The following is a 24,178-nucleotide window of genomic DNA, read 5'->3' on the forward strand; positions in this document are numbered from 1 at the left end:
TATTCTACTATTAACTTCTGCCATACTATCTTTAAAACTTTGTTGTCATATCACTGTGACTGAATCCGTTACTCCTGAAAACTATGTTGAGACTGCAATCAGTGGCATATCTAGAGGTGCGTGGGGGACACGCTCCCCCAAAAAAATTTGATCGCCTCCCCATTTAATATGTTCGAAGCAAAAAAAAAAAATCATGATCAAAGTAGTTAAAAATCAACTTATATCACCTTATTTTGCAGGCTAGCACCTCCTCACTTAATCATTGAGCCCCCACTTAACCTTCGTTCCCCCATTATCCCCTCACCCATTTCAAGACTACTAATGGGTACCCATTTATACCCCTAGGTGGAGAAAAGCAATCATTATAAGAATATTTTCTTTCTAATGTTGATTACTATACTATTTTAAGTAGTTAAGATGAGATTTATATTTATTACTATTGACCCAGATTTATCTTATTTATTGTTTCTTTGCTTTTTACAGCATGCTGCAGATTTGGAGAAGAAACAAAATGAAACAGAGAATAAGAAGTTAATGGGATCTTGCATACAATATGGAACAGTCGTCCAGGTAAAGATTACAAGATATCGTCACACTGTCTTGGGTATTAGCCCATCCTTGGATATCACATTAGAATATTAGCCTATCCTCAGGTACAGCTTAGCATCACAGTATGTAAACTTGTCAATTTAATGATTGAAGTCTGTAATGCTGAAAGTCTCATCATAAGGGTAGGTATCAGACATCATAGAACACCTCTTTTTGGACACCCCTATGAAGAGGACCCCTATTAGGATTATACATTTTAAGCCATGAATAACACAATAATCAACCCCTGTCTAACAGACACCATATTAGTATTAAAGACATGCTTTATATATATGTACTTTTTGGTCCCTGTAATATGGGTTCTACTGTATTTGTCTGTCATACAATATTTGAATAGACTTTTCTGATAGAATACCTGTTTTAGACATGACTGATTAAACATACTGTCTGTTTCCAATGTATGTTGGACAATGCTTTACTTCCTCAAACACAATCGAACAGTTTCTATTGAGTCTTGACAGAACAGTCTGGTTGTTTTAATTGTGAGAAAAAAAAAATTAATTTCTGTGAGATCTGAACTTATGACTGAGATAGGAAGGAGTATTTCAATTACCAAGCCACAGCCCCACACAAAATTCTTAGATGTGGTCAGTTATTTATAAGATATTCATTAATAAATACCAGAAAGTGTTTTTATAGTACTATAATGTATTTTGATTAATTTATTTTTGTTTTTGTAGCTCCTTCATTTGAAAAGTAACAAATATATGACAGTGAACAAGAGGCTACCAGCTTTATTAGAGAAAAATGCCATGAGAGTGACTCTTGACCCCTCAGGAAATGAGGGCTCCTGGTTCTACATTCAGCCGTTCTACAAACTCAGATCTCTTGGAGATAACGTAAGAGCAATTCTAATGTTTAATATGGTTTTGAGTAGCAAGTGAAAATTTAATTCATTTAACAGTGGTTCCATGTTATCATGGTGATGAGACTTTTTCGCATGGGATATTTGTATGATAAAAGTGGATTAAGGAGTGTGGTGGAATGGTTGCAATGGTAATATAGTAGTTATAGTGGTGTAATGGTAGTGATACTAGTGGTGTGACTGATGGCAGGGATTGTAGTGGTATGATGAATGGCAGTGATGGTAGTGGTGTGAATGATGGAAGGGATTGTAGTGGTATGATTAACGGCAGTGATGGTAGTGGTATGACTATTGACAGGGATTGCACTGGTATGATGAATGGCAGTGATGGGTAGCGGTGTGAATGGTGCCAGGTATTGTAGTGGTATGATGAATTGCAGTGATGGTAGTAGTGTACTGATGGCAGGGATTGTAATGGTATGATGAATGGCAGTGATGGTAATTGTATGACTAATGGCAGGGATGCAGTGGTATGATGAATGGTAGTGATGGGTAGTGGTTTAATAGATGGTAGTGCTGGTAATGGTGTGATAGATGGCAGTGATGGTTGTGGTGTAATGGTTGACAAAGGTGGTAGAAGTGTGATGATAGTGGTATAATAGTGGAGTAATGCCAGTGATAATGTATGGCAGCGATGGTTTTGGTGTGATGGTAGTGATCAAAGTGGTGCAATGATAGTGCTGCGATGGCAGTGGTGGTAATGGTATGAGGGATTGCAATGATTATTATTCATGTGATGGTAGTTGTTATTATAGGTTGTGGTTTTAATACTAGTGGTTGCAGTAGTATGATGACAGTGATAGTAGTGGTGTGATGGCAGTGATCATGGTGGCACCATGGTAGTGGTGGGATGGAAGTGGTGTGATAGTGGCAGTGGTGATTATTGATTGAACAAATCAATAATCCCCTTCATTATATAGTATAGGGTCTGTTTTACACATTAGTCTAATCCAATTTACCAATGTTGGAAACTTGTTGCAATGTTTGTTAGTTGTTTTAGAATATGGTGACATTGTAGCACCTGAAGTCTTAGGAGCTGCCAGGCTTAAGCAACTTTACATTAGGCCTACATTATTTAAATTCCAGAGGCTTTGAGAAAATTTTAAAAGCACACATACTACAGAATTTATGTCTCCCAAGTTCATTGTAGTATGCATACTATTCATATTCAAATTCAGACAAGTATTCATTAAGTATGCCTCCTTTTATGCAAAAAGGTAAACATTTATATAAATTATGTTTGTGAGTGTAAATATTTGAAGATATACTGGTGTGTACGTGATATGCTTTGTAGGCTTTATGACAGTTGTGTTCATTATAGAAAGAAACACTACGATAATAGCTGCAGTACACGTTTCAAATGGATGTTATGATCTTAATACATACATCTGCAAAACTTAAACTAACATTTGATGATGTTTGTAAACAATTAATGTATGAATTCCCACATTTAAAATTATCATGATTCTACTACAACCAGTCCGATCCACTCTGCTATAATACAAAGCAAGATTTAACAATAGTGAATATAAATACTTTTGATGATCTAAATTGATTTAATGTCATAATTTGCCATCATTACACCTATGGGGCCTCTGCTTCTAGACATCACCAGGTGTTTACCAGACCCCCAGACCCCTGGTCTTATTCTTTCAAATTGTCCAATGCTGATAGGTTAGAAGTAGAGATCACAGATTAGTATATTACCTTTTTAACATGATTGGCATATTAAAGTGGGCTCACACTGAAATCATTAAATAATAATAACTCTTTACTGCATCTTCAAATTGCTCTATCTGAAGCAGCTCAGGATTAGATGGTTTTGAGAGTGTGAAAGTGATGAGATTTTCATCTTTTAATGGTGTTGAGTTTCTAGAGTAGGTATGTCTCCATGGCGATGAAGTAGATAATTATTTTTTTTTTAGGAAGGGTGATTGAATTTGATGAATTTGAAATTACATGAAATGAAGGACCATGATTTTGAAACTAATGAAAGGAATTTCACCATGAGATGAGAAAAATCTTATAACTTCAGTTACAGCATAGAATAGCTCCTTTAGTAGGCTTAAACAAGTACAATAAAACACAAATCAAAACAAATCAATTAATAAGTCCATTTATATGGCATCATTCCAACAGAATGAATTAGATGTATTACAACAAATATCCTTTAAATTGATTACTGGCCAATATATGATTTATTTATAAAATAGGAAAGAACATTAATTTTTATACATCCATTAATTGACAGGGTTTTAATTTTCTCATTGAAATGTTGAATTGAAAGATAAAAAATTATGTAAGAATACAAAAATTATGTAAGTATTTTATTATGTTTTTTAGCTGAACCGATAGTATGGTAAACTGGGAAAACTTGTAAGCTTTGTCCAGATTATCAAATTTTCTTTGACAAAAAACTGTTGTATGCCCATATATAGTCATGATGTGCCTATATGAAGCATGTTGTGGCGAAATGGTTAAGTTGTCTCACAGTCCAGTATTGAGTAAATGAGCTATAAAATATGAAAGCTCAAAAAATTGCCTAAAAATCCAAATTTGTTTTTCACTATAGATCAACAGTTTAATGTCTTATCATGTCCCAAAGTATTAGTTCTGGAAGTGGTTAACAAATTGTTTATTTAACATTATTTTTCATAGTTCATTCTATTAAACAATGTATGCACAAAGCACTTTGAAAGGCAATTACTCAAAATCATGTTTATCTTGACTCTAAGAGGTACAGTACATTTACTTTCCAATAACTTAGGCTTGAAATGTCCAATTTGAATGAATGACCCCTCATTTTAAAAATCACATACTCAGGTATCTGAAAATACCAATAACTTTAATTTTAATTTTTGCTACAACTTACCCATTTTGCCACAACATGCCTCATATATGGTCATGATGTGATGTCATCATGACCATATTAAGGCATGTCACATGTTTTTGTGAAATCAAATTTAATAGTCTGGACAGAATTTAATTCTTAGTCAGTGGCTGTTCATATTGTTTAATTGCTATGAGCAAGACAAAGCTATACAATTTGTGGTATCATGGGCAGAACCCAATAAATTTACTATTAAGACTACTAAAACTCAGCTGCACGAATTATAACATTCACAGAACATCGATCTCACATCACCCCTATACTTCGAGACCTCCATTGGCTTCCCATTGATTCCAAATCTTGCTACAGTACTTACTTTTAAAGCACTTCTGTTTAAGCAACCTATATCATCAGCTTTACCCACATTTATGTTCCTGGACGCACCCAAGATCATCCGATAATTTTTTTGCTCTCCGTTCCCCGCACATCCTTAAAAACTATTGGCCATGAATCTTTCTTTTGCCATACCTACACTTTGGATTTCACTCCCTGCACACATTAAAAACTGTTCTTCTGTTGCTTCATTTAAAACATTACTTAAAACTCACCTTTTCCATCATTAACGTGCACAGCGCTTTTGATGATGCACCTCTGTCGTTTAATTGATGCAATATAAATTCTTATATTATTATTATTATTACAAATTATAGATTTTCCATGTAGAATACTAATACTAATAGATGGAACACGATTTTTAAAATGTTTATTTTTTTTATTGCAAATTCATTCTGGATGGCACACAATGCAAAAGTGTTTATTTTAGCCAATTGAAAAATGTAAATTATCTATTGAGAAATTTGTACAAAAAAATATTATATTTAAAAAGACAGAACCAATGATTGATTGATTGACTGATACACCAACGTTTCTTCTTGTAATATTTATCTTTACATCGCTACATCTTAAAAGTGCTTTCATTTCCATGTTAATGATGAATCTCTTCTGTGCTTGTTGTCATTGTTAAGAGAAGAATGCGCTGGGACCTTGTTCTTTTCTCTTGCAAATAGTCACATGACCTACTTCTTAAAATTCCTTTTATCATCGGTTTGAATTTGAATATAAATGGAATTTATAATTCATCTGAACTTTACATATAATTATTATACTTGTACATCGTTTTGCTGATGTCATCTGACACTTTCAAATCTGGAATATAATGGATGGAGAAATTAAGATGTTATCACTATTGCAATTCATACGCATCTGTGATTATTCAAAGCACAGATACATCTTAGATTTTTCTGCATTTGTTTTTATATATGTTTTTTTCTTTTAATTTTAAGAAACTTCAGAATAAGTGGCAGAGGAAGACTACAGATTATGTGGCAAGATATAAAAGAATAGAGAGGAATTAAATAATATAGTATTTGAAAATAAAAATGAAGAAAATGAATTTTAAAAAACTAGACTTAGGAGCTGCTATGTTTGTAAAACAGAACATAGGGATTTTCATTAACTGATGTTAATAAAGAAAAAACATTTTTTTGAAAGAAAGAAAAATAAGCCAATGGTGAGACTCAAACTAGGACTGCTAGTTTGGCACAAAAATCCAGCTGAATTACATAGCAAACCATACTAACTAGTAAGGGTGGTATGGAAAGTTATGATAAGGACACAGAATCTGTCACTCATAATATTTTCCCTTTTATTCTGTTATTTCTACTTGCTTTAGCTCACATGGTTTAAAAATTGTTTTCCTTGTAGGTTGTTGTTGGGGATAAAGTGATTTTGAATCCAGTAAATGCTGGCCAACCTCTCCATGCCAGCAACCAGGAGCTTGTGGACAACCCTGGATGTAAGGAGGTAAGAAAACCTGTAGGATGCATTGCATGCTGCCTCAGAAGTATCCTAAATTTATCCTATTTTTCAGAATTTTATTTCAAGAGAATCAATAAAAAATTTTATTTTGGAGGATGCATCCCATCCGTTGGAGCGCTCAAATGCAAGTGGACATTTTTTTGGATGAGAAATTTAAGTTGGTGCTATTTACAATATGACTCATATGTATGCCAATGAACATATCAATCTCTTAGGAAAAGAGCAAGCAATTGTCTTTCGGTGTACTACCGAATTTACCACCAGAAGGACCACACTGGAAAAGTCGTCAGACCTTAGTGGGTTACCTTTGGCTTGGTGTGTTTCATACCAAAAAAATACCTACTGTACCTCAACCTAAAAAATAGTTGAGGGAGGAGACAAATACCATATTTGGCCTTATGTTGCATAATTTTCATGAGTTGGTATTTTGATGAGCTTTTAATCATCCTTCAATGCCTTTTGAACTATAAACATCCTATTATTTTGTTTAACTGATTGGCTGCAGTACATTGGCTCATTTTCCTCTTTCAAGATATTCTTAATACATTATGCATTACTGTACTGTATAATGTAATTACATTGTAAATTTGTCAAATCTGCCTGGAATCTGAAATATGTTATTTACACAGCTTAAATCTGAAGTCGCCATTTGCTATATACATTACTCCATTACTTTTTGCCATCTACACATCTGACTTAAAATTTATTTTACATTACGCATTACTGTTCTGTATACATAGTGTAATTACATTGTAAATTTGACAAAATTGCCAGGAATCTGGAATGTCTTTACGTTCAGAGCTTAATTCTGAAAGTCACCATGTGCTTTCTATGTTACCCTGGTCAAAATCAATCATGCACTATCATCCCCAGGGTAGCATGCCTGGCCGTGCTAGCAACTGCAGATTATCCACTTCCTACCAGGTACCCATTTATACTCGTGGGTGGAGAGAGACAAATTAGATAAATCTTTATGCCCAAGGACACGAGCAATCAGACTTTTACTTCTATAGGATGTGTTCTCATCAACGCCTTTTCAGGAACTGATCGAGAATATTGTGTGTTATGCATTTGATGTGAACTCGAATTCACAACTACATAGAGCCAAATAAAATAAATTGTTTGCCCTTCTTTTTTTTTAAATGATAAATAGGGGCGGGTGGAAAAAGTTTTTTTTAATTAATTTTTTTTTAAATACTCATTAGATGGAATAATAAAACCCACAGAGGCCTAAAATGGCAATATATTACATCAGACAACAACTTTAGACTAATTTGTAGGGTATCTGGAAAAAAATAAAGATAAATTCACTCACATTTTTTATTAATATGTAAAGAAAAGAGCTAAAAAAAAACTTTTTAAAAGTTTTTTGTTATGTTTTTCCGCCCCTATTTTTTCAGTGAGTTAGGGGCGGGTGAAGGAGGGCAAACAAACAATTTTTTTTTTTTTGGGCCTAGCTAGGTGTCCAAAGCTTCCATTGTGTTAGATACTATACTGCACCTCCACATGTGTATGCGTGAGGATGCTAATTTAAGAGAATACTTATTGTGCTCCCAAGGTTAAAATAAAAGTCATTAAATTAGGTAGTAGTAATGACTAAGGTTCTGTTTCGTGTCTGCAAGTCACTAGGCTTCATTCCCAGGTGTCTGAATTCTGCTTTTGAACAGGATGTATAAGAGACTTAATTGGCAGAAAATTTTGACTTTGTGACCCTAAGACTAATAGAAAACTCATGTGACCTGCTGAGGGGGTACTTTATTTCCATGGTAACAATTACAAAATTGAGATATTTTTTTCCTTATTCAGTTTCAGTTTAAGGTGTTGATGTGGCTGATGTTAATTTTGAAGAAAAAGAAATTAAAAATATAAAGTAGACCCAAAAGAAGATTATAGTATACAATGTTCTCTTGAGCATATTCTGTCTATAAATTACCCTTGTATATAATTTCATTATGGAAAGTAGTGCTACGTCATTTAGATTGTGTCATTGATGCGAAATACACTTGAATTACAATATTCTTACCTAATACATGTAAAACTATAACTATGACATGGAATTATTAGTCCACTGATACTTGGAAAAACTATACGCGCCTTCTAATGAAGTTATAATTTAATGATGTTGTGTTGTCAGTAAATGTGACATTCGCATAATAATATCAGTCTGATAAAGCACCTCCAGGGACATTACGTTATTACATTGGTCATTGCACCAATGCCTGATTCATATACTGTTTTCTCTAATTAGCTCCCCATGGAGTATTTTATAATGTAGTAACCAGCACATTGACATTTTTGACCTAAAATAATGACCTCTTGGTTGGAGAGAGACAAAATAGATTAGTCTTTCCTATGGATATAAGTGGTTTAAGAAGGATCGAACCATGACCATCAGAAAATGTTAAAAGTTACAACCACTGTACCATTCAATTTTACAGAATGATTTCAAGTAGATTTCAACATGAATGTACCATGTTTGTGTGAAGAAGTGTAGGCACCAGCAGGTTAAAAAGAGAAAATGTTATTACTTTAGACAAACATGGACCCCCTGATTAGATGCCTCTTGAGATTATCAAACTAAAATTATGTATGTGCCTGTTCAACCAGCTATATTTTATTGCAGATTCTTATATTATGATCTGCTATTCTAAACCATAAAATATAATAATAAGAATAATTCTAAATATGTATATAGAACCAATTTCAAATGAATAATCAAAGGCGCTGAGCGTTATATTACCCCAGGTCACTGGATAACATACAATGGCATACAAAGTGCAACCTTCTCTACTCCCAGGGGAGTATACCTACTGTAGTCATGCATGTGTACTCAGCACATGAAACTAGTACATTCAATGCCACAACATCCTACCAGGTACCCATTTATACTCCTGGGTAGAGAGAGACAAATGTAGGTAAATTGCCTTGCCCAAGGACACAATTGAATCCCTGACCTCAAGGTTGGGGGTCCAAGCCACAGCTTAGGTGCCTCCCGCTTCCACAATATCTTCTTGACCCCACCACAAGTTTTACTCCTGTCTGACTGGTTGGACCCCCCTGTCAGCAGATTTCTGGTTGCCACCATTGGTTTGAAACTTGGCCAAATTGTTATTAATATTGTCGATGTTAAGAAATCCTTGATAAACTATGACTTTAGAAAATAATGTAAATGTTTGATTTTTGATAGGTGAATGCTGTGAATTGCAACACATGCTGGAAGGTGTCTTTGTTTCTTGAAGACCGAGAAAACATGGAAGATGTCCTGAAAGGGGTATGGCGTAAACATATTCATCACCAATAATAATAATGATGATATTATGTAATAATAAAATGATAATCATCTAATTTTAATACAGAGTTCAATACAATAAATTTCATGACACAAAAATGAATAATTAAGGATAATATGTACAGTAGAACCCCTCCTTTAGGACACCACTTTTAAGTGGATATATTTTCGGCCACAAGATGAAAGAAAATATACCTTTTATCACTATGACCAACCTCTATTCAGGGGAACCCCTAATAAGGGGACACCCCTAATAAAAGTACACCCCTAATAAGGGTACACTTTTTTTTTGGTCCCGAAGGTCTCCCCTCAACAGGGTTCTACTATACCTTATTAATAGTAATTATTATTTATAATATGAAATGTATATTTGCTTTATCTGATATTTTCTGATAAAAATATGGTCATAGGGTGATGTCGTCAGACTGTTCCATGCAGAACAAGAAAAGTTTTTGACTGGGGACGAGTATCATAAAAGAAATTATGTGTTCCTAAGGACAACAGCAAGGGCATCGGCTGCCGCTGCAACAAGTTCAAAAGCCTTGTGGGAAGTTGAGGTAAAAAGCTATTGAAATACATAGATTTTATTAACCTCAATGCATGCTGCTTCAATATGTTCTTCACAAGCATTAAGGATGCTCTTGATTTTTCTTCTGTTTATCTGATGATGTGTTTTTGTTATTGCTATTGTGTTTTCACTGATTGGATTTGTCACTTAATTAATTTCTAACCTGTGTGCTTTTATTTGTTTTTATAGTGTTGTACTCATTTTATGTGTTGTGAAATATGAACAAAATTTTGGTACCATAATAACTTTAGGTAGATAGATTTCTTTTTTTGTACTTCAAAAAATAAAACAAAAGTGTTATTTTCCTCAACTCTTTTTTTCTCCCTTTCAGGTGGTACAACATGATCCCTGTCGGGCAGGTGCCGGACACTGGAACAGTTTATTCCGGTTCAAACACCTGGCTAGTGATCAATATTTAGCAGCTGAGGTAAGGACAAACATATCAATCTTGTACCTGAGCTGGTAATTTTAGAAGGTAGCTTTACCCTTCTTTTATTTATAAAATTTATTGATAAACTTGTTTTGTAGTGATATTGTTGTTTTCCATGTTTCTGAACCGTAGAGCAGAATTGACTTGACATTTGTATTGAAAAGGCCAATCTTGGTATTGTTTGAAATATTTGAGCCTAAGGAAATCCATATTGGTCGCAGGGTCCTGAATACATGTCGTGCCTTTCCAATACGAGCCTCAACGTCCTTTTCAGCTCCATCATCAGTGCAAATGATGCTGCCCAAATAAATGAATTCATGAACATCTTCAACAATCTCTTTATTAACTGTTATGAGTTCGTGAGATTTTGTATTAATTCTCATCACTTTTGTTTTCGTATTATTGATCTTTAGACCAAGTTTTCTGCTTACTGTTTGGAGCATATCAGTTTTCTGTTGTAAATGCCTATAATTTTGTGAAAACAGGCACATATCATCAGCGAAATCCAAATCTTCAAGTTGTGTGAAGGTTGTCCATTGAATTCCTGTTTGGCAAGTTCCAGTTGCATTTTTCATTGCCCAGTCAATGGCTACAAGGAATAGTAGTGGTGACAATAGGCAGCCTTGCCTAACTCCTATACTGATTTGAAAACTGTCAGAGAGTTTTCCCTTGTAGATGACTTGACCAGAAAATCCATTGTACATACTTTTCATCACATTGGTGAACTTATTTGGAACACCATAAGACCTAAGAAACTTCCATAGTGTTTCCAAAGTTGATGAGTAAGGAACTTTGCCATTCAATACACTGCTCCAAAATTACCTTTAAAGTAGCAATATGATTGATACATGGCTTGTCTCTTCTGAAACCAGCCTGCTCTTTTCGTAGCTGTTGGTCTAGAGCGGTCTGCATCCTATCAAACATAATGCGACAAAGTATTTTGCTAGGAATAGACAGTAGCATAATGCCTCTCCAATTCTGGCATTCACTAAGGTTGCCATTTTTTGGGATCTTCACAAGCAAACCTTTCTTCCAATCTGTTGGAACCTCTTCTTTTTCCCAGATTTCATTTAGGAGGCTATATGGTAGATCTTGCCGCATTCTCAGACAAAATTTTATAAAGCTAGCGGGTGATTAGTTCAAAGGCAGCCGCCATTACTGGAGGACCAGGTTGATTGCGTTTCATCTCACCCTTTCCCCTTTGACCTGCCCGGCTTGGTTAAACCTGCCAGTAGCTAAGCTACCGCCAGTTTAGCTCTCAAGATCGTAAGGGTACGCAATCCGCTCCGCCACAACAAGGCACACAACCATCTGTCTCTTATACACATCTTCTCCCCTCAACAGGGTTCTACTATACCTTATTAATAGTAATTATTATTTATAATAGGAAATGTATATTTGCTTTATCTGATATATGGTCATAGGGTGATGTCGTCAGACTGTTTCTAATGTAAATTTTGTATAACTAATTTAATATTTCAATTATTATTGCATCTATATGGATATATCTTAGACGTAATATTATAATGTAATGCTTTAGTCACTTTTGTTTTTCTCTGTCATTTATATTAAGTGTATTATGTAAGTAGAAGTAGTCATTAGTTGGTTTAGGCTGCTTTTGTGCTTTCCTGGCAGCTAATGACTATGGTATATTTAATGTATTGTCAATGTTATGTTCGTTTGATTTTTTTCTGATTTGTATTATATTTTGTATATTGTATCTTTTGCCTGAATAAATAATAATAATGACATTCAACAATGAAATAGTGCCCATGTGAATTAACTAAAGTAGTACAGCTTCTCATTTTTCTTTGCTTTGGTTAGTAGCATAGGGTAGCTTTGCTGAGATTAGTAATCTTACTGTTTGTAGCTATCCACAGCAAATGTATTTTTTACTTTGGTTTAGCCTGAAATTTATTCATTAGATTTTTTAGACTTTCAAATGTCATATAAGTGTTACATGTGATTATTTTTTTCCTAAATAAATGTTAATAGCTGACAAATCCACCTTATGTTTACGTCATCTTGGACATAACCATCACAGAAAACAAATTTAGATTTATTTATTATCAACATTAATATAGCCATAGGAATTGAATCTGAAGATTTGTGACAATGGAAAAAATTGAAATGTCACACTTCAGCTACAAACAGATGTTTCGCAAAGGAGGTGATTTGCAGAGCATGATACATTATGCTGTGTATGGATTGTTTCTGGCAATGAGTTTTATTTTTGTTTGATTTTATTATGATCGTAAATCATATTTTTAGATTTCATATTTATATTTTAAACTGTTTATAGGATGATAACGATACAGCGCCAGATCCTACTCGACAGAAACTAAGAGGTTCTGGCCGCGTTTGTCATCTAACCCCTATTGAGCACGGTCATGATATAGCGTCTATTTTTGAGTTGGACCCTACCACTTTGCAAAGAGGGGACTCCCTAGTTCCAAGGTAAATCTTTGCTTTCGCATTAAAATATTTGAATGAAATGTTCAAGTATGATGTAGTATGACCAGTTTCCTTTTTGGGATTGTACTTTTACTTTGCCGAATAAATATTATTATCTTTATTATTCGTCACAGCCAATCCTTGAATTATGACACTCTTGTATAGTTAATCATCGGGGGCTATAATAATGGTATCATCAAATGCTAACCATTCAAATACTTAGAATGATGATAAGATGGCATTTTCATTGCACCTAGTATTTCACTATTCTTCTATAAATTCTATGGTTAAATCATGCAAATTTGTGTTGACTACGCAACTTGGTCCCATCTCAATGAGTTGAGCAACTCAATGGTAAACTGTTTTTTGGTTAGAATAAGTGTGGATAATGAACATTATTTTTACATTTGTTAGAATGTTATTTAAAAAAAAATACTTATCCAACATTCTATATCATCACCAATTTTATACTAACATTTATTTGCTATTTTCGCTTCAGGAAATCGTATGTCCGTCTACGCCATTTGTGCACCAACACGTGGGTTCATAGTACAGCAATTCCATTTGATAAAGGAGAGGAAAGACCTGTAATGTTAAAGGTGAAGTAAAAACATTGTTATGAATAATGCTTGACTACATTCAAATGCATTATTGTTTTAATTTTAACGTCTGTGGCAAACAGATCTGGGTAAAACTGGGAAATCATTTTAAAAAATTGCTTCAATACTAAGCTAGTTATTAATTTTGTTAACTTTTCATTCAGGTTGGTACTGCTGAGATACGAGAGGACCGTGAGGCTTTTGCGATCAATCCTGTCTCACCTACGGAGGTACGTGATCTAGATTTCGCCAATGACGCTAACAGGGTGCTCGCTTCAATAGCGGGGAAGCTGGAGAAAGGGTCGATCACTCCTAATGAAAGAAGGTACTTTTTTGTTGGTTGTCTACATATCGGTCTCACTGAATGCCATACTGGTTATTATTGCTTTCCATTATGTGTGATTTGTTTTCAAGTTTCTTACAATACTTTTTTCATAATGTTGTCTGTACTTAAAACTGTATTCTTTCTTCTACCCATTGCAAAACATATACTTTAATATATTTTGTATTTATTGTACTATATAAATTCATTGTTTGATACTGTACAAAGTAAATGTAAAGATTAATCACCTCTGTATCTTTCTGACTGTCCATCTTGTAGTTTGCCAAAGTTTTTTAGAATTGGTTGATAATTTCTAACATATTTTCACAGGCGTCAAGAATGTTTAAAATAAGACAGATCATAATATATTTATAAGCAAACTCAAACTGATAACCTTTTTATCATACTTTTAACTATATGCCTTGCAAACGTGACAGACATCTTAACTATTGTATGTACTGTGTACATCACATTTTACTAAATATCACTTGAAAACAGAGCACTTGCTTCATGTCACATAGTATATAAATAACTACAAATATTTGTAAACTGATATTTGAATGCCTACCTGCTTTTATTAAGGTTTTTCTTGTTATTGGTAAACTCGTTAATTGTAGGCATATTTGTAATATGCTTCGGTTAGCATTGTGTAGATATACCCATGTTAACCTTAGCCACTCCAATCTCTATGTAAATTAGTTGACTATGCATTATATTGTACTATAAATTTGAAACATGACATTTTTTGTTGTATTACATTCATATGTATCAGAATGAGCATAGGGGCCTGCTTTTGATAACTTTTTTCATTCGTCCTTCTATCCATCCATCCATTCATTTATCCATTCATTTATCCATCCATCTATCCATCCATCCATGAATCCATCCCTCCATCCATTCATCTAACCATCCATCCATCTATCTATCCATCCATTCATCCATCCATCCATTCATTCATTCATACATCCATCTATCTATCTATCCATCTATCTATCCATTCATCTATCCATCCATTCATTTATCCATCCATCTATTCATCCAACCATACATCCATCCATCCATCCATTCACCTTCCCACCCAATGAGTTAAATGAGTATCTTGTTAGGTTATATGCTACTATGTTGAATAGGATGCGACTGCATAAGCACTGATTAACACCATACAATGTGCAACCTCTTCCATTTCTTGAGTGTTCCCAGTTGTACATGTACTGCCAAAGACCAACTCATTTTCTGTCTCTTATATTTTCTTTTAATAGATTTGTTACACAGCTCCTTCATGATCTCGTGTTCTTTGTGGCATCACAGGCCAATCAAAATAGAGATCCATTCGCTGTTGAGGTTAATGAACCTGATAGGGACAGACAGAAGCTTATGAGAGAGCAAGACATTTTAAAGCAGGTATTGATTTAGCCTCATCAACACATTTGAAAAAAAATGTTTGAGTTTATTAGTCATAATCATCATTGCCAATGCCATCATCAATTTCATCATCATCATCATCATCATCCGTTTATAATTGTCTTCATGATCATAGTCATTGTTATTGTAATCATCAAATTATCAATATTATTTACATCATGTTACTATTAATTATAATCATGAATATCCTTGTCTTTATCGTTATTATTTTGTTAATATTATTATTATCCTTATCATGAATGTTATTGAAACAAAATTCTTCAATAATAAAACCATATATTTTGTATGATGGTTTTATTATAGAAGAATATTATTTTGATTATTTTGAAAACCAATGAAATTGATCATTGTTTTGTATTATTTATTGATAATCTAACTAATGATATTGTTATCATCGTATTTCATTGGACTACAATTATAATTTTTCACCAGATTTTTAAGATCTTGAAAGCTCCATTCGTCGATAGTGGTGAAGGTCCCATGCTGCGAATGGAGGATTTAGCCGATGCCCGTCACGCTCACTATCGTAACATTTGTCGGCTCTGCTACCGTATCCTCCGACTCTCCCAACAGGCATATCGCAAAAACCAGGTCGGTGTCACTAGTACTGCCGTAATATTTATTCCAGATTACTTCTTAGTAATCTGATATGATAATTCACTATCCTGTTTTCAGATGCCATGTTTATTTCACATAATAATTTAGGAGGATAAAGTGAGTCATTAACGTTGAATAAGCTAATTTACATCGAACATCAAGATATCTAATTTAATCTTCTTAATGGGATATTTTCATGATCTTTTAGAAACCATTGACAGCAAAGATGGCACATGATTTCAGTACACTAATGAGGTTGATCAAGCATGCTGTCGCTGAATATTTTCAGTTTATTATTATCAATTTTTTCAGCAAATTTTGTTTTTCCCAGTACATTTCACTTTGCTTTCTGTCTTGCTCAATGTTTCTGTCAAATATTATCTCAAAGCTCTACTTGTGCCTTAATTCCAATGTACATGCCAGCTGCCCCTTTGTAACAAGTAAAAATATAGCAGTAATTATACATAATTTTCAAGGAAAAAAAATTTTCATTTTAATTCTCAACTGCAAGTTAATAATAAAGTAAGAAATTAAATATTGAATTTAATTTTTTACATTTTTTAGCTTTAATTAATAAATTAATTCAATTATGGCAATTAATGGCCTTGTGATGATGCATATTATTACAGGAGTACATTGCAAAGCAGTTTGGGTTTATGCAAAAACAGATAGGATATGATGTACTCGCTGAAGACACGATAACAGCGTTGCTTCACAACAATCGCAAACTGTTGGAGCAACACATTAAGGAGGATGAGATTGAGACGTTTGTTAGCTTAGTACGCAAAAAGAAGGAGTGCAGGTAACCAAAGCTTTGTCCAGACTATCAAATTTTCTTTGCCCATATATAGTAATGATGTACCTATATATGGTCATGATGTGATGTCATCAAGACCATATTTAGACATGTAACATGTTTTTGTTAAACAAAATGTGATAGTACTGAATGGAGGATGATATTAAGCTTAGATATTGAGAAACTTCCATCATTGATAAAATAGTAAAAAAATATTGTAAAATCGAGCTAATCCAGATGTTTGGATATTTCATAGTTATTTTTATTTACCGACAACATAGATTTCCGGCATTTGATTGGTTAAAAGCCAGGCAGTAGTTTCTGCCATGCCCGGCCAGCAGGAAATAGTCTTTTTCTGTTATGCTAATCCTATTTTTGGGGGTGCGCTTCTACTAATTTAATAAAATTTGACCTAATTTGATGACCTGGAAGCGGCTGACGGTCGCTGTGCGGCACACTGTACTGCTAGGCTAGGAATAACAATGGGAGAGTGTTACAGATTTAAACTGGTTGATGAACATGAGAAGCGTAGTATGTGAGTTCAGCAGCCAGTGATAATACGGAAAAACAAGTTAAGTATGCCTGCCAAATATTTGAAGAGTATCTTGAAGCCACAAACTGTGATTTACGGAGTTATCAAATGCAGGCCTCGTTGAATTTCTAGCAAAGTTCTACTACTAGGCTCGATTTCATCTCGGGACATAGTACAGACTCCAGATCACCCCGGGCTATATTTTGAACCATTGCCCCTCAACCAAGTAAATATTTGTATAAAATATAGTTTATATATAATCTTACAGTATTTGATTTTAAATTGGCTTGAAAAGTAAAAGGAATCTAGAATTTGGGTTGGTAGTACAGGCACTTACAAAATCACTTATGACTTGTACATGATTTGTGAAATAATATACCAAAATTTAAATAGTATGCATTTAGGGCTTTGCAAATATTTTTTCAACAGTAATAATTCTCCCATCAGCTTAAAATTTTATATTTTTTATAGTTCTATTTAGTGTGTTTTTAAAAGTTTTCTACATTCCACATTATATCATTTAATGCTGCATTAAATTCTGTCTTGTAGTATTAAGTACTGTATAAGCATTTTTCAATACCCACACAAGTTTATTTTTATATTTAGCACATTCTGGTCGAGATTCTCTGGTTTGCAATATTTAACAATGTAAGAAATCAAATAGTTTAAAAAAATTTGGTCACTAATTGGCTGTTGCCCGGGAATTTTCTTGTTAATGCATTTACTAATCCTTGACCACTACAGTGTATTTTATAGTATAGGACTTGAAGTTAATTGATTGATTGATTGATTGATTGGTGATTAATATTGAAATCATGCATTATGGACTACCTCTAAAATCTTACGAAAGTTATATTTCATTTTATACAATTTATTAACAAAGATTTCCAGTTTTTGAAATATGGTGTAATACGTGCATCTAATATCAATTTCATAAAGTTATGGATGTGAAATGAGCAAGTTAAATAATCAAGCTTAGGATTTCAAAAAATGAATTTCACAAAAACTAATTCTTACAGAAACCGAAAGGTCCACTGATTAATCTCAGATAAGAAAGTATAAAGGAATCCTGATGATGACATAATTAATGTCGAAATATTGAATCCCAACACGATGGCGTGTATTTCAATACTTGGAGTATGTATTATACTTTCTAATTTTTACAGCTAGTGGTAATCACACCTTTATACAACATGGTGATATTTATACTTTGGGAGATGTTTCTTGCTAATCGTAAATGATAGGAATGTTTTTTTCTGGTTTTTTTTTTTTATACTAAATGGGTAGGAGTGTATAAACTTAGATATTGAGAAATGTTTATCAGTAAAAAAAAAGTTATTAAATTTTTGTGGAAAAATTTGCATCAGGATTCGAACCCATGACCTCCTACTACCATTCAGATGCTCTACAAATAAACCTTTCCAGTGTGTCAATCAAACTTAACAACTAACCATTCAGGACATGGCCATGAATATGCGCATGTTTTAAGAAGCACACGTGTCATCCCACAAACGCATGTGCTTCAATATGTTTTAAGGCTGCCACAGTAGTGGGACTACTGTGGTGCGAATAATTTTTGTGGAAAGATTTATTGATCTATGAGGCCAAATTTGCATACTCCTTTTGATTTTCCTACCTATTAAAACACTGTTTTAATTGTATTGTACAGTATAGAATGTGTTTGTGGTTAAATTTCAATGGAAATAATACGATTTTCTAAAATATTTTTCATCAATATAAAATGTAAAACTAATTTCAAACCAATTGTGTAAATTTATAATTAAACAGTTTGTATTTTAATAGAGCATATACCTGGAATATGAAATCGTGACATATTTTACATGTATCTTCCTGTTAAGGTTCTTAGAGTATCTATCAGATCTGTGCGTCTCCAACAACCAAGCAATACCTGTGACACAGGAACTAATATGCAAATCAGTATTAAACCCAAAGAATGCTGACATTCTTGTTCAAACAAAGTAAGTGAGCTTTTCAATAACATTTTTTAAATGTATTGTTCATATACTGTATATAAATCAGCTTGAAACAAATTGTGTACATTTCATGTTATAGATTGCATTTAATAAAAGAGGCCTTCAATCTTGAATTTGATATGTTATATCTAAAGACAAGGAGGATAGCAATGTCTTTTAGAAGGATTAAATGAACAGGGAGAGGAATTTTGAAGAATAAAAAATGGAATGCTCTTAGTGATTTATTTGAGCTCTTGGTCCCTCAGATTAATTCCAGTCCACACACAAGAGGAGATTGAACTTGAAAGTGTAGATGACAATGGAGAACCAATCATAGCTATTCAGGAGGAAGAGGAGGAAGAGGTGTTCTTGATTTGGGAAGATAGTTGTCTGAAGGGTATTGCAGAATTGGCTCAAGGTGCTAAGGACAAAATCAAGGAGGATGTGGAGTTACTGAGATACTACAGGTTTGGAACTACTTTTTTTTCTGGGGATGAGTACTTCAAAATGTAGCTGAGCAAGCATAAAATAATGCAACATGGTGTGGTTCCGGCCTGGGCCCCTTGAGCAACAGATGTGTATGAGCAGCATAGCTCAGTCTGTTAAATTGCTGTTGCCACTGTGTGTATGCAGGAGATGCTTAGAAAAATTTGGCCTCATTTCAGTTCCATTGCTGCTGTTATTGTATTTCAGCTAGAGGGCTAAATTACAAGAATAATAATAAAGTTCATAGACTTTCAGAAGAAACTTTTAGCATGCTGGTCCTAATTGCAATGTGTCCCATCTACAGTTAACTTTTTAGAAATGAGTAGGAGATATCTCCAAGTGTATTGGCCAATTTAAAGGTCACCACTGAAAATAAGTCTTTAGAATTTTTTGGTTACCCTTGGTGTGAATCACACCAAAGAAAACCTAAGTCTGTCTAATAAATATACTGTACTTAGTGAGATTCATCAGGTAATCAGTGCGGAGCCAGGATTTCCCTGACGGGGGTCCAAGGTCCCTGGAGGGGGCGGACAATTTAGGGGTTTCAAAAGCTTATTTAATCGATTTTAGAGTCAATTGATATGTAAAAGAATACATATAATTTTTTATTTCTCCCCGACGCAATAATGGTTTTCTCCCCGATGGGGGGAGGGGAGGTAAGGCCTCCTCATAGCGCCGCTACTGCCGGGGATTGACCCATTTTTATTGCCATTCCTTGTTGTAGGTACCAATTGGACTTGTTTTCCCAAATGTGCCTGGACCGCCAGTATCTCGCCATCAACCAGATCTCGAAAGATTTAGACATTGATCTGATATTGCGCTGTATGTCAGATGAGAACCTACCCTTTGATCTGCGTGCGTCGTTCACACGACTTATGCTGCATATGCACGTGGATCGAGATCCACAGGAAACTGTAACAACGGTGAAATATGCACGTCTGTGGTCAGAAATCCCAACTCAGATAACAATTGAAGAGTAAGTAGTTTTGATATTTATTAGTTATTTATATTCAGTGTAGTTTACTTGATTTCAAATAAATTTGAAGTGAATGGAACCTAGAATATGGTTTGGCGGTACTCCAAAAAATCAACTGTTATTTTTCATCTTCTGTATTATTTTTGAGCTATACCAGCATTTACAAAGTATGCATTAACTGCTTTGCAAATATTTTTTTTTAATCAGTAATTATTTCCCCATAATCAGTTTGTAATTTTGTAATTTTTGAAGATTTTCTAGTTTTGTTTAGTATATTTCTAATAGTTTTCTACATTCCACATATATAATATTGCATTAAATTCTACCATGTAGTTATAAATATTTGCATTTCGCAGTACACTCACAAGTTTATACTTATACTTAGATTATTCTCGTCGAATTTCGATGGCTTGCAATTTTTTCCACCGTAAGAAATCAAATCGCATTAAATTTTGGTCACTAATTGGCTAATTTGTCCGGGGATTTTCTTGTAATACGATTACTAATTATTGGCCACTACAATAAATTTTTAAATATATATATGGACTTGTTTTTTGAAATAAATTTGATTGATTGATTAATATTGAAAGCATTCACCATATGGGCTACCTTAACAAAATTACAAAAGTTATATTTCATTTTTACCAATTTATTAACCAGGATTCCCAGTTTTTTTAGGCTGGTATAATACATTCATACTTTCTAATGTTATTAATTGTACCACAAGGTGGTATATATACTTTTATGTGTTGCCTAGAGACACTGGAAAGTATCATTCGAATTGAAATTGAAAGTTTCATTCGTCGCATATTAAAAACATAGTGAAGTGTATGAGCAGCCGGTGTGTAATAGTGATTGCAGCATAGCAACAGGCAATAATCGTATAGCAACAGTCAATAATGACACAGGGCAAACAATATTCAAAATTATTGCCTGCTTGGTTATGAAATGATTATGTAATGACTGTTAATTTAAATCAATCATTGCTTTTGGTTTGAGTTTAGGGAGCTCAACATAGCAATTTTCAAAATAGTGTTTATGAGACTGATTTGTGTTGAACATAATTATTTTTGTGTTAACAATGGTTCTTTCATTTAATACATTGTGTTATTCCTTCATAATTGTATGACTTTTAATTTCATTTCATTTTGTTCACTATATTATATTGATATACGTATATCTATGTTTTTTTTGTTTGGTTCTTTTATTATATTTTTATTATTTTCCTTATTTTGATCATCATGCCTAGTTCTTGTCTGTCTTTCACATACCTGACAATATTTCTCACGTCATGTGCAGAAGGTATCGGAATCAGTTAATTATAGTATTTACATCTTCATAGTTCAAATTTGTGCCAGCATTTACATACACTCGTACCAAATTGTACGTACCAATTCTCCCACCAATTATACGCACCCACTGGTAATCCATCAATTTCTACCTACTAAATTTGTAATAGCGACTCGTATACTCTTATAGGACAATTCTATTTATTTTGGATGGTTTTCATTGGAAAATTGTCGGTTTCAGACAAACTAATACTGTACTACCAAATAACATGCAAATGTGTGACACATTGGCAGGTATAAACTTTTGTCATATCTGTTTGTCAATGTATCATGCGCAGCTTGTTCAAGCCTAGCTTTTCCACATTCCAGCTATTCCAGGCACCTTGACTCCACCAAAACTCAAGTGTAAGATACTGCATGCGTTGTTGCATTATTGTAGCATCGGCCTAGAAGAGAAATAATTCTGATGAGTTCAGCATTTTGGACAGAAAATATGCATGAAAATTAGTTAGCTGTGGCATCGTGTATCAATTTTTTCTGTGATATAAACATCCTGAGCTCTCTATTCTGAGTGGAGCATGTTGCATCATTTATGTTGCAGCATTCACATCAGCAGATAGTTGCTCACCTATAACATGGTACAAAACATGACCCAGATATGATCTTTTGAAATCGTAACTTTAGAAATAAGAGCTTTTCTTAGATGCAAATCACAGATAGTATTGGTACATATTTTATGTCACAGTAACCAGTGACTAACATAGTAGAATTTTTTTTCTATCATTAATTGTTCATTTGATTAATGGTTTATTTTTGTATGTTTTTATTTAATTTTTGGGGGGTTTTTGCAAATTACTATAGAAAATAGGATAAAAAATGTTTTATTAGTCCAACAACCTATTACTAAATTATGATTATTATGATAGTTACTATTAAATAAAACATTGTAATTTCTCTTAATTTAAAAATTTTTTAAAAGTAATTTTGTTATGTAAGATAATTTTTAGAAATTTGGTGCTATGCACAAGTTACAGTTTAGTTGATTCTTTTTTTTGCTCTAACCCATCATTGCTTTGGTTCTCTTCTCTGCTCTGACAAGTGCATCATTTTCTCTCTAGAAATGACTTAAACTCAGTTCACACTATTAGTTTTTCTGTGACAAATATCTATGCTTTGCCCATATATGGATGTGGTAAGATGCCACCATGCCTATATTTGAGTGTGATATGATATCATGTTCATAAATGGACAAATCACAAATATTTGTCAGAAAAAGCATTTCTTTGTAGACAAAATAATACTGTAGTTTGTTTGGCTAGTTCGGAGGATATTTAATGATTTTATAACTTACCTTGCATATGCTCAGCTGTAGTAATTTTTTCCTAATAATTTATAAAATTGTATGAGTGCTATGACAATCTTGTTTTATTATTTTCATTATTCTTGTGATTACTATGTATTATTATTATTATTATTATTATTAACATCATTTTTGTTATGTTAGTATTGTTAGCATATAAAATTAATATTAATATTTTAAGCACTTTCATATAATTTCTAATAGAGGTTAAAGCTATTTTAACAATTGTTTTTGATATTGATATTACATTTCTTTTACACATTACACATTTGGATTGAATATTATATTTATTCAGTTACGATACCCATAATGGTGATCACCAACAAGTGCCAAAAGAAGATGTGACGCCCAAGTTCGCAGCAACCATTGAATTTGTTGAAGAATATCTGCGCCATGTTGTCATGGAAAGTTACTCATTTGCTGACATTGAGCAGAATAAGCTTACGTTTGAGGTTGGTATAAATGCATAAAATTTAGTTAACGATAAAAATGTAAACGCGAGAGCAGTTAGTGCAGAAGTTGTGAATGTGTCGTTGTTTCTACTCCTTGCAGATCTAACCATAATAAGAATAATAATTGCTTTATTTCAACAAGGTAAAACTTGATTCACCCAATGGTGTTTCATCAAGGCCGTGCAAGGCTGTCTAAATAAAAGAAGTATAAAAATTAGAAAAATTGATGCAAACACAATGTAGTGTCAAAATATCAAAAATAGAAGGTTAAGAAGCATTATACATAAAAGCTAAAAAATCATCATACAGTATATACAAGGTGAGTAAACTGATTAAAATTGTACAAACCAGAGTCACAGCATAACTTTTTTCAAAATTATCTTTGCTGCTCTGTTTTGGAGAACTTGTAATTTTTTGTTTAGTGTTTTGTTTGCTCTCCACCATATAACAT

The 24,178-nt window shown here is 33.4% G+C and overlaps 1 protein-coding gene across 1 annotated transcript in view; it reads left to right on the top strand.

Moving 5' to 3' along the window:
* LOC117111734 (inositol 1,4,5-trisphosphate receptor-like) overlaps window positions 1-24,178 on the top strand; it is a 92,391-nt gene that overhangs the window by 22,147 nt on the left and 46,066 nt on the right. The window contains exons 4-19 of the mRNA XM_033254736.1: window positions 484-570; window positions 1,290-1,448; window positions 6,069-6,167; window positions 9,370-9,453; window positions 9,882-10,028; window positions 10,371-10,466; window positions 12,772-12,926; window positions 13,423-13,522; window positions 13,687-13,847; window positions 15,104-15,245; window positions 15,699-15,857; window positions 16,493-16,665; window positions 19,051-19,170; window positions 19,431-19,631; window positions 20,375-20,626; window positions 23,571-23,727. Coding sequence (XP_033110627.1) covers window positions 484-570; window positions 1,290-1,448; window positions 6,069-6,167; window positions 9,370-9,453; window positions 9,882-10,028; window positions 10,371-10,466; window positions 12,772-12,926; window positions 13,423-13,522; window positions 13,687-13,847; window positions 15,104-15,245; window positions 15,699-15,857; window positions 16,493-16,665; window positions 19,051-19,170; window positions 19,431-19,631; window positions 20,375-20,626; window positions 23,571-23,727 — 2,292 coding nt within the window. The remainder of the gene's footprint in view (window positions 1-483; window positions 571-1,289; window positions 1,449-6,068; window positions 6,168-9,369; window positions 9,454-9,881; window positions 10,029-10,370; window positions 10,467-12,771; window positions 12,927-13,422; window positions 13,523-13,686; window positions 13,848-15,103; window positions 15,246-15,698; window positions 15,858-16,492; window positions 16,666-19,050; window positions 19,171-19,430; window positions 19,632-20,374; window positions 20,627-23,570; window positions 23,728-24,178) is intronic.

The sequence above is a fragment of the Anneissia japonica genome, unplaced genomic scaffold, assembly GCF_011630105.1.
Source record: "Anneissia japonica isolate Jap-2015-1 unplaced genomic scaffold, ASM1163010v1 scaffold288126_len377047_cov203, whole genome shotgun sequence".
Taxonomy (NCBI): domain Eukaryota; kingdom Metazoa; phylum Echinodermata; class Crinoidea; order Comatulida; family Comatulidae; genus Anneissia; species Anneissia japonica.